The sequence below is a fragment of the Trichogramma pretiosum genome, unplaced genomic scaffold (assembly GCF_000599845.2).
Source record: "Trichogramma pretiosum strain Unisexual culture from Peru unplaced genomic scaffold, Tpre_2.0 scaffold74, whole genome shotgun sequence".
NCBI classification, from domain to species: domain Eukaryota; kingdom Metazoa; phylum Arthropoda; class Insecta; order Hymenoptera; family Trichogrammatidae; genus Trichogramma; species Trichogramma pretiosum.
Genome location: NW_019641708.1, coordinates 182,827 through 195,314, shown reverse-complemented (window position 1 = coordinate 195,314; position 12,488 = coordinate 182,827). Strand labels below are relative to the sequence as shown.

The following is a 12,488-nucleotide window of genomic DNA, read 5'->3' as shown; positions in this document are numbered from 1 at the left end:
TCTTTTTTTATGTCTCGATTAAATTTGAATATCTTACTTTGAGCTGTGCATTATTTGCCATTGTATGATAGATGTACCATAGACGAGTTGTAATGTAATATGCAATTATAACATCTACTGTATAATGGCCATGAGAAATCAAAACCAAAATTACACCAACAAACGATGTTATACCAGCCAACCAATGGAGTGGATAGCATTTTTTAGGAGTATCTAAAAAAATAGCGTTTATACAGATAGAGATTATAATAGAGTTTATACAGAGCTAAATTTAAAAAATTAAAATTACAGCTTACATTCTTTAATAATCAGGTAACTAAGTACAAGTACAACTGTATGTCCACTATATATGAAGTCTCCACAATAGGTATGCTTTCCATTAATTGATAAACCAAAACCAGAAATTAATTGAGCTACTCGTCCAGCAATAAGTGATGGACTTGAATTATTGGCTTTTGGACTGCAAACATAAGTTGTACTAGCCATAGGAAGTACTGTAACATACATTGTTATGCTTCTCATCATATACAACAACCCCATTAATAAAAATAGTCTTCTAGCAACAATAAATCTGAAAATTTCATCAAATATTAGTTTAATTATTAAAAAGTATGTGAAATTGAACAAAAATAAACAAACCTGTGTTTATGGAATATTACTAAAATTACTGTGCAATTAGACATAATCATAATTAAATATTCCGATACATCCAAAGCTTTATCTACAGCTGCTATATTATCAAGTACAATATCGGGTAAAGGACCATAAACAGAACGATCAGGTACTCTTTCATGAACCAGAGCAAGGGAGAGAGTAGTAAATATAAAATTCATCGCCATAAATAGAAAACCTGAAAAAGAATTCATAGTGTTTTCAAATCAAAAGAATATAGATAATTATTTTATTTTGATTACTTACCAACAAACGTTTTCCACTTTTCTTTTGGGAATCTTGGTTCATCTTTAAGAGGTGCTGGAATATCAATTTTAATAATTCCACTACCTGAGCCATTTGATAAGTCTGGATGTCTAATGTGACCTAAACTATCTATTTTATCATCATCATCTTCATAGTAATTTGAGCTGGAAGCAACTCCACTCCATTTGTCTTTATTTTTTATTGAAGCACCAGGAAGCAAAGGTTGCCTCTGATAAACATCGCTTGATTGAGCCATTCCACCACTGGTGCCATCAACAGCTGCTTCAATATCCTTATCGTGACCGTTGTCTCCACCTAGAGGCTTGTCGAAGCTCCCGTAATCACTGTGGAGACTTGTTACTTTTGGATCCAATACCATTCTGAAAATTAAATACAGTTTATTAGTTTAGAAATATTAATGAGGAATTATTATATATTTGTATTAAAATAAATTTGTTTTTGTTGTATAAAATGAAAACAAAAAAATATTTGATTGATACAAAGTAAGAAATGCAGTAAAATTATATCACTCCTTAATTAGTTTGACCTTCACTTCAATATTTCTACTAATTTTATTTATAACACAAGAAAAATACAGAATTTAATAAATATATCTGTATCAATATTTTTTTCAATTTTAAAATTTTGTATAATATTAGATTAAAAATAATCAAAATGCATATCAATTCATTAAAAAAAAGTACTTGAAATACAGAAAGTTTAATACATTATCTATTAAGATAATAAATTCTTGCTATTGATAATTTGAATCATTACAACTTATGAACTATGTGGCGATGAAGGAATTCAGAAATATTTCAATACATTTGTATGATAAATATCAAAGTATGTTATTACAATGTTCAAGAAGTTGCTAGAACATCATTTCAGAAATTGTGACTTACGTTACAGCAATTGGTTGGTAAGTAACAGCACGGCGTATAGAAAATTTAAGAGTCAGATACTTGATGATAAATGTTATGCTTAAGATAACATTGGAAATGAATCGTTGAATGAAAATATTGCGAGGAGGCATCTTTCAAAATTCATATCACAGTCAGGGTAGTAGCAAACAGAAAACACTTTGTGCTCTAAGGCAGTTTGAAAATTGCACACGAATCTCACAATGGCTACGTTAATTAACATCGAATATCTACATCGCATTGAAAGTTGACGATTGCACAAAATGAAAGAGAACTTTTTTCAGCTCCAAGATGCATGTCGAAGAGTGTGTGTTTATTCGCCTTGAGCGATAGAGAGCTTTGGCCTGTAATTGCAGCCAAAGATAAATGATCATGCAGCCAAGAAGCTAAGGTACTGCCTGCGAGATGCGATAAGTGCCAGGCGACTCGAGCTTAAATCGAAGTGACCGCCATGCACTCGTGTAAAATGCACACAATACCGCACTAAACTACGCAAAAAGAAGAAAAAGAGTCACTGAGTCGCGGTGCAGCGCTCGGTCGTGTACGCGCGCGTAAGGTGCGCTCGCGCGAACGAGGAAAAACACAACAAGTGCGCCTCGTAAGAAGTCGTGGAGCACAACTAAATGGCATGTAATATGGAAAAAAGGAGCGAGGCAATAATGATGATCGTCGTCGTCGTTGTGCTCGCTGCATGCTCTTCACACATACATGTAGTAGGAGATCGTTTTGGCGTCGATCGACGCCAGGTCGATAATAGGTAGACGTCAATACGTTATCAATTGTAAAAGTATGAGGTGTCGCGCGAGGCGAGGCGAGGCGAGCAGCGGGCTTGTATACAAGCGGCGTGGTGTGGGCATACTTAAATCGTGTCCGCCGTTGTTGTACTACATATTAAAGGCCGAGTTTCAGTAGCCGCGGCTACTCGCGGACAGCTAGCACTTTGGCACATTGCACACATTTTTTTTTTTTTTTGATATTTTCTGCACACACACGCGCGCGAGTAAAGCCGAGTTATTAGGTGGGCGTTGTACGTACATATCGAATATTTTAGAACCGATAACAAAGTGTAACGAGCTCTCTCTCTCGGTGAATCGCATCGCATCCGTTGGTTGCTGCTCCCGCGACAGGAATGTGTCGTACGCAGTTTTCGGAGCCCACGGACTTGATACGCGCCGCGCGCGCGGGTAAGATTACGTATTTGTGTTAAGCTTTTAGTACTATACATACGTATATAAATATATATATACCTCGTCAGAGCAGCAGGTAGCTCAACCTTGACGGGCAGCCTTAATTTGTGCATGTTGCTGTGCCGTTCGTTGTTGTTGTTGTTTTTCTTTTTTTTGCTCTAAAGCGTTCGAGCGAATCGACGTCGGTGCGTGTCGATTGTGTGTATTCGTAGCAGCAGCAGGCAGTAACAAACGTTTTCTGCTTTAATATTATGTTCGAAGATTCACGACGACGAGCGTTGTTATCTCCGACAATTGCGTGAGTGTGTGTGCGTGTACAAGATGTGCCGCTTTGTAGTAGCGCACGTTTGCGGCTTTTTAGACGGCGGCAGCTAATAAACTCCTCTCGTGGCCCCCGAGGTGTGTTATTATTATTAATAAGGCGCGAATGGATGCTAATCGGACGTCATGTTTATAAAAATAAAAAAACAACAACAACTTGGACACAGTGTTTGACACTCCTATAGTTTAAAGCAAGTATGCGAGCGAGATGCGTGCAGTGCGCTCGGCGGCTGGCGACTGCTGCTATAGTGGTAGTGCAGTGGCGATTTTGCATGTTTCGAGCGCGCACACACACACACATACACACACAGACTCGGCATTAATGTATGCAAGCCCCTGCTAGTGCCTCGCGTACATCGCACTCTCTCTCGTATATATTCCCTCGCCTGCAGTCTTGACTCTCTCTCTCTCTATATGTGTACACATACGTGTGTGTTAGAGGTGGATATGCACATGTGTGTCGAGCGTGTTCGAAATGTTATACGCAATTATGCACGCAGAACATGCTGGTAAGTATCAACTTATAAATGTGCGATGCGGCGACGGCAGCCAGTGCGGTATATAGTGTATATACGGCAAATGTATGTGCGTCTCTCTCTCCTCGAGCGCTCCTCTTTTCTCCTCCGCATTTATTCATACATACACATATCTATAGAGCCGCAGATATATAACTCTGCGCTCTCCGCGCTGTATCGTTATATTGGGCTGTCGTCGATTTTTTACACTCCGTTCACTGACGAACAACGGGTCATATTGTAAATTATTATTATCATCGATGCGTCAATGCGCGGAGGGAGTATACGAAGAGAGAAGCGCGGAGAGTTGTTTCTCTGAATCATCGCGTATGTGTGTGCGCGATAAAGCCGGTTCCCCCCTTGCTATATACGCGACTTATTCATCGATCATAATTTCCCAGACTCGCATAAAAAAAAGGTATGCTGTACGACTGCACGTAGTATAGGAGAACACCCGCATCAAAACAGTATATGCCTATACCTAGACGCACACATGCCACAGACTCTGCCCACTAACATAACTCCGAAATTCCGCACGATTTTTCTATTTTTGGCACTTACATGTGTGCGAGTGTGTGCTTGTGTTCCGGCGCATGACGACGACACAAGGAGGGTTGTATAGCAAGCCTTACTCTGCCTTTATACATATGAACGATTGCGAATCGTGACATCATCGCTATTATAAGGGAAAACTTCTCTACGCTATCCATGCTTTATAAATTATATTATAGAGAGAGAAGAGAACAAAGTGTGTGCGTGTGTGACTGTGAGACTCTTCGCTTATTCATGCGCGCGCGGACTCGATTGACACCATTATGGCTTTAATCTTTATGGACTCCGTGTATATTGTAAAAAATCGCGCGATTTCTCGAATAGCTCGCGCGGATTGATTTTGTAATCGGTATATCATTTGCTACCTCACCCAAGCTCCACGAGTCATACGTTTAATAAAAATGTAAACCATTGATAGCGCGCGCGAGTCGCGACCGACATACTTGTGCTTCTGTGGTATGTAGCAAGTCGAGTGCCGTGAATTTTTTAAATTTCACAAAAAAAAAAATTATCGCCAATTCTCGAGGTTTAATTTTAGCCGAGGCTCGCGCGAATTCAGAAGTAAAAAAAAAAGAAGAGAGAGAGAGAGAAATATAAACGGAAATACGTACTGTACGTACATCATGTATCTCCGATGCTTTTACGTGTGCGTGCCTATTGCAATTTGCGAAAACGTAACAGATATAGAATGTAGAATAGGAGGCAAGAAAGAAAAGAAACTAACCAAAATCATTGTGCGAAGCGTGAGGCTCGCTATATGTTATAACACCATATACAGGGCGCCTACGCAGTCATGGCTGGCGGCGATGCAGGAAAGTTGGCGGCAACGGAAGAGATTTTGCTGCTTATATACACCGCTGCTCCTCTCTATCTTCTTGTCGTGCAAAAAAAAACGTCTTGGCCGATAAGAGGTCCACGTGGGTGCCACCGCCGCCTCGGTGCTGCTTATACACGGTCGATGATTTCAATAAACAACGACGACAACTCCGACTTTGACACATGCACTGAACAACCACACTCGTTCGCGACGCGACGATGACGACGGAAAACTGCAGGATAATCGACGACGACGACGACTCGGCGCGTTATTATAATCAGTCATTAAAGTCGCGACGACTAAGACGACGACGACGACGACGTTTTTTTGCCAATGTACATAACACGACAACGTGATTGAGTGCGTGTATGCAGGAGTCGCGCGGGATACAACGATGCCAAATCAGCAGCAGAACTCGGCACACGAGGAGATGATGATGATGATGCTGCGCGAAACTCACGCGGCACGCAGAGCTCAACTATATACGCGTCCGAGCACGGGGAATCTGCTGGCACATTCTGTTGCTCTTGCCCGTAGTTTCGCAGTCACTACGTTATATATAGTCGGCGATGATGAGAAGAAATACTCTCGTATACTACGACGTAGCAGACGCTCCTTGTCGCCGCCGCCGCCGTTGCTGCTGCTGCTGCTGCTGCTGCTGCAGATATAATACAAGTCTCATGACGTTCGCTCAGCAGTTCATAGTTCAGTTCGCAATTTCGCGATCACTACTCGTTGGTATACGATGTTATTCTTCACCATGTTTTTTTTTTTATAGGCTATTATCGTATCGATCTGCTCGTGCTAAGCAGTAGTAGTTGTAGTCGTCGTCGTCGTCGTCTTGCTTATATATACACGATCCACGCACAAAACCTCTATCTCGTGTAGTTCTCTCGACGTTTGGCGTTCTATTCAACTCTCTCGATTGGAACTGCACGAAACTCGAACTCGTCGGTTGCTGGGCATCTATCTACTGCTATATATTACGATCCACGAACTAACTCTGTGCGGAGCTGGCGGAGTAGAAGGTGGCCAACTGATTACTACCTATTACATACGCGCCGCGAAGCGACGACGACGATGATGTGCCTCTATACACTACCACACACACACACCTACGCGTCGACTGTTTTTCGTCTGCGTTAAAATATATACGCTGTACGCTGTATCGAAGCAAAAAAAAAATACGGAGTCACACTCGCGCAGCAGGCGGCATTATAGTATACATACGTACATAATATGATCTCTCTCTCTCTATCTCTGTCGCGACTGTGTACACACATACGTAGTACTGAGTCGCGGGTATATAGTGTATATACGGGCAGACTGACAGAGAGCAGCGCCGAGAGCCGCCGACTCCGTATATGCGAGGTCGCCTGCACTCAAACTCGCTCGCAGCTGTGTCGACTCTCGCGCCAGATGGCGCTACCTCACGGAGTATAGACGTGTGCGTTCGACAACTGCTATACTGTTACTTTTACTACTACTACTACTACTACCTAACTAAATGTACCGCAGGTATACAAACAAAGCCAACTCGGTCAACTATGCCGAGAGAGATACGAGACAACAACAATAACAACAAACTTTGTACAGGTATGTGTCGCAACAACAAGGAGAGATGCGATGCCGAGAGTAAGTGTATATGGATTCTCGTACGTAGCGATAGCAGAAGAGTTTCGAACGCGCGCGAGATGAACCCGCCGTGCGCGGCTCGGTGCACGTGCACTATACAGCTTCGCGGGCCCGCGTGTACCCGTCGTGTCGCGACCACCCGTATATATATATAGTCAGATGTTTATATATAAAAGTTCGAGTTTTGGCCTCTACGCGGACATTAAATAGGTATATAGACTGTGCTGGATCGCTGGCGCCTGCGCCACACCCTTTCCCAGTACATAATATACAAAATATAATGATGTATCTCGAGGAGTCTCAAAAATGTATGCTACGCGCATTTCCAAGAGGCACCTGTTTAGGCACACGGCTCTTCAAAGTACGATGACATTTATAATTATGAAATCAAATAGTTTCTTCCGCGGGCGTGAGATGATTGTCGCGGCGGAACAGAAAAATAGGAGCGCGATGTATATTAGACGCAGCTCTGCACTTCGAGAGTATAGCTCTAGACGATTTCACTTTCTAATAGCTTCCACGAATTATTTTACTGTAACGTGGCCCGTGGGTCATGCGGTGTAGCGCATCATACAGATCATCAGAGTGTATACGTATCAAGTCAGTATAAAATACGACGCCGAAGCGTGATCGCCGCCGTAGTTTTTCTGAAACTAGCCTCTCTCTAGTTTCGCCCACGTGTTTTTTAATTTTTATAAATAGAATACAGATCGCAGTGCGCGTAGAGTTTTTTTACTCTACATACGTATAAGAGCGTATAGCAACTATAGCAAAATTAAATTGACTGCCGTTCGTGAGTAAATTATAAGCGACTGTGTTTGTGTGTGAGTTGACAAAATCATGCATAATAACGACGAAGGATCTGTCGAAGGCGACGCGGGCAATGAAAACCAGAATGGAGATTTCACAAACACGAATATCCTCGATAAGAAACAATTGGAAGTGTTCAAGAGCTCGGTCGATTGGGAGGTCGAATCGCAGCGACACGCTATTTTCGATCAATTTCTTCGACTGATCGTCGATTGGATGGGTCCACTCTCCGACCTGCGGGATATTTTTCAACCCGAAGAAATCGAGCGTCTTCTCTTGGATTCCATCGATCGCTGGGGTACAGGCCAAGGAGAGAACCAGGCAAAACGATTTATCCAGTTCCTGATCGAGACCGGCTACAAAGACAAGCCCAAAGTCGATAAAGACGGCAAGTTGATGTTGCATCGTCGCACAGCACTGCTGTGTGCATTTTACAAGGGTATTTATCGCTTCGATCGTGAGCTCTTTAAAATTTACGATCGATTCGATGTCAATTACATCGACGAGAGGTTCGGCTACACGCACTTCCACGTGGCTTGCGCGTGGGGCTGCACGGACGTCGTCGCGAAATTCCTCGAGCTCGGCCGAGTGGATCCTAATCTCCTCGTGACGACAACCGGCAATTCGCCGCTGCAATTTGCATTGATCGACCCGGAGTTGGTCGAATTGCTGCTGAGGAACGGCGCCAATCCAAACTTGGCCAACCGGGCAGGAGTGACTGCTCTGCACAGGATTTGCATGCATGAACTAAATGTTGAGATAGCGAAGATGTTGTTGGAGTACAAGCCAGTCGAGGTCGATGCCCGAGACGATCGCGGCTTTACCCCGCTGCTTTACGCCGTGGATAACGCCAACCAAGCAATGGTCGAGTTACTGCTGAGAAATGGAGCCGACCCGAATCTGCCCAACCCAGAAGGCTATACCCCGATGCATTATGCCGTGCATAGCGCCAACCAGTCAATGGTCGAGTTACTGCTGAGGAATGGCGCCAACCCGAATCTGCCCGACCTGGAAGGATCTACTTCACTGCACGTGATTTGCGATAGCGCGTCCGATGATGCTAAATTTTTCGAGTCATTCTTAAAGATTTGCAAAGATACATGTAAAAAGTTACGAATCGAGGCTCGGGACAATAAGGGCAGGACACCGCTGGAATTGGCCGTGGAAAATATCTTGCCGAATACGGTCGATATACTCCTAAAACAAGGTGCTGATCTGTCGAGCTTCGTTTTTCCTACTGTAAAACAGTTCGACGAGATAAACGATTACCGTAAACACGTTCATTGTTCTAAAGTGCGAGTAGCGTCGGGTCTGCTGATGATCGTCGAACGCTTGGAGAAAAGAGGATACGAATTGCTTCGAAGCGACGCCTTGACGATCATGGAATTTTTCACCAAGTACGACCTGCTTGCGTCGTCGGATATCGAAGAATCTTGGCGCGACGACGAAAGGTTCAAGATCGAGGCGAAGAAAATCATGATCAAACCGAGTCTGTCGCTCTACGACTTGACCCGGTTACGACCCGAACGAGCGGCGAAAATGCTTACTTACAGGCACTACTCGAAGTTGAGATTTTCGAAAATAATGAAGATTCCCGTGGAGTTTAGAAGAAATTGCCTCGAGCATCTGTGCGAGAAACTTGCGAGGCGATTTTTCCGGAGGTGGACACTGTATCCCTTTTGGGAGCAAATCTTACACTATCGACTGCCACTTCTCTGCTGTGATATGATTATGGACAATTTAAAGAACAAAGATTTGTTCAATATTTGCTTAGCGACCACGAAGCAATGACAATGAGCATATTTTCAGTATTTTTTATGTATAAAATTATTTAATGTTGTACATTTTTTATGTTTTTCCAAATAAATGAATTTAAACATGAATTTCTTTATTAACTTGTCTCTTATTTATAATTATTAAAAATGAACATTATTTGAGCAACATAAACTAATTTCATTTTTATTGCTATTGCAATTTTCTTCATTGTTCGCTTAAACATCTTACGTCCGACATTAATACAATCATTTTTCACGCGCGTTGAAACGATAAAAATCGATTAGGGCGTGGAATTTGCTTAAAAATCGAAAATTTTACGCGTCTATCGAATGCCTATATCGACGTATCGGTGAACTTGCACTTTACGCTCAAAAAGTCTGTTCTAGTTTTTTCTCTCTCTCTCTCTTTCTTCGCTCCTATTATATATATACGTATAAGTAAGCGACACAATAGAAAAGTCGCGAACGTGTTTACGCGATTATATAGCCGCGTTAAATCAACAAACATGTAGCGAACCGTCTAAAGCCGCTGCTGCTGCTCGACGCTTCTGCTGCACTTGTATAATACCTGCACTTGTGTATCGCCGCGCCGATATAATTAATACAATTAACGCGTCCGTGTAAAGGCTACTTATATATACGCGAAGACTCGAGACTATATAATCCTAAAAGAGCCGATTAGATGCTAGAGCTGTGGCGATATATATAATAAGCAGGATAGCTTCTAGTCTTTTTCATAATTATACACTGTACGATATCGATGTCTATAGGCACCCACGCCACGGATGTTATCGTTACGAATTTATAATATCATTAAACAGCGAAATTCGTGAGCTTCTGGGGTTCTGGCTTTTAAGAACGCGAAGAAGTGTGCTCTGTTTTTCGTTACATTTTTTATACACATCGCCGAGGAATAATTGCAGAAAAGATAATTCGCTCATAAGTAGGCGATCCGAAAGCCCATTGGGCGCGTCCGATACGGTAATAACGTTAATCGCAGCGCATCCAATATATACATACAAACAGCAGTCGACTCTTTGTTTTCTTTTCCATCGATTCGCGTTACACACATACATTACACACGCACACACAGACATTCCGTGGAAATTTATTCTTCGTCGCGCTCGGTCGACTGTATAAAACGTCCGAGTCCGGGGTCGATTATGATACAGTCATATATAATTGTCGGAGCGAGGCTCGCTTGCCTTCGATCGAATATTTTCAATTTTTGACGTGAATTTTTTTCATCTACAGGCGAATGTCACGGGATTCAATTTGCAGCGACGACGAATGTAAGAAAAGGACTCGTCGTGTGTTACACACGCTAAACGCGTTACGCGAGCTCCTCGTCGCTGCTGCCTGTGTGTATATGATTATGACCGAGCGGCAAAGAGTTTCGCAGCTCTGCATTTTTCTACGTAGGTATATTCATCGTTGTGTAGTATACAATACAACAACAACAACGACGACGACGACGACGACGACTACGCCGAGTACACAGAGCTCGCGCGGGTAAATTAAGAGTTGCGCAACATCGAAACGGATTAAGAAACATCGCGCGCAGCCCAAAGGCCGAGTGCTGCGATGCCATTGTAACTACAAAACAGCGCAGCAGCAGCAGCAGAGGCATGAGAAAAAAATATGAGCCGTATAAGTACGACGGGTCTGCGAAATGTCTCATCTCTTTCTCGTGCGGTAGGAACGTTTTATTAAGAGACCCGCTCAACTCGCGATAAACATTTTCGCCCGTCATGATAATATAAAATTGACTCGTAGAGCCCATATCGTGTTATGCCCTGAGTCCATAATCGACGGAATGTGTACGTACACGAGCGTAAATAAAGTGACATTTTTTTCCATTTAATCGGACCGCGCGCAACCGATTGTGCAATTTTTTCTTTCGCTCTTCTTCTCGCCGACCTTCCACCATAAAGCAGAATTTCAGCAGCGAACTGCACCACCATATAAATGCGGCACAGCAATTAGTCGTAAATTACCTTTTGATATAAAAGTTCGATTGCGTATGCTGCGACGTCTCCGATGTGCGTGAAACTTTTCACATAGCTGACTTTGGCTCTGCGAGACTTTTCTACGGCTTCGCTGCAGCTCGTGTAGTATATAGGTGGTGGGAATCGTCGTCGTCGCCAAGGCAAAAAGGAGGAAACCGGTTGCGTCGCGGTCTGAACGTATATACGTACGCATGTAGACGACCGTAGACGCGCCTTATACGCGTGTGCCTCGTGTCCATACTTATACGCATACTGTGGCTTCGACCGAGCTCTATGTACACGAGAGTGGCATTAGATGCATCGGATTTCTTGGCTTTGACGTATTATACCTCGGGTCTTGCGACATATATATACAACATATATGGGTGTACGTGGCTGGGTACCTCCGAGATGGATTATTGTTGTTATCATAAGGCTAGATATACCTGACAAGCTGCACGGATACATAAAGCACACATAGGTAAACCCACGTGAGAATTCAATTTGTTATCCGGTGCTCTCGAGGCACCAATGAGAAAAGAGAGCTTGAGCTATCCCTCGCACAATATCTCGGATAAAAACTTATAAAACTTATAGAGATGGACGGATGGTCAGTCAAACTGTGAATAAGACGGAATTTCCACGTCGTGACTTTGGCGTTCAACCTCGCGCTTATATTAACCCATTAAGTCCCAAGAGGACGTTTTTTCAACACTTCATTCGGCCACTGGATTTTTGGTGTAAATGAGGTCAAAAAAATATGCGAGTAACTAATTCTAATGTAAAATTTAGTGCCCTTTCAGAATCTGATCTCAGATTTTTGAAAAAATGATCAGTTCAAAAGTTACACTTGATTTTACCCAAAAAAACATGATTTTTAAAAAAAAATTTTTTTTATTTTTCGAATTTCCAAATGAAAACCATTTGAAATCTCAAGAGTTTCGTGCAAATATCGCGTCCTCGATATCTAAACTGAAAGTTAGCGGGGTACCGATTGAAAAAATTAATGTTTAAACACAAAAAATGTCGGTCGAAACTAGCAAAATT

General features: G+C 42.6%; 1 protein-coding gene across 8 annotated transcripts in view; it reads right to left on the bottom strand.

Annotated features, from left to right (window-relative positions):
* Positions 1-12,488, bottom strand: part of LOC106659634 (phosphatidylcholine:ceramide cholinephosphotransferase 2-like) — a 34,138-nt gene that overhangs the window by 2,669 nt on the left and 18,981 nt on the right. For 3 of the 8 annotated variants that reach the window (XM_014382283.2, XM_014382285.2, XM_014382287.2), the window contains exons 2-5: positions 919-1,298; positions 640-850; positions 297-571; positions 38-213 (exon numbers count right to left, since the gene is read on the bottom strand). In XM_014382283.2, the coding sequence (XP_014237769.1) occupies positions 38-213; positions 297-571; positions 640-850; positions 919-1,298 (1,042 nt within the window). The other 5 variants (XM_014382290.2, XM_014382289.2, XM_014382286.2 and 2 more) reach the window with 5 other exon arrangements.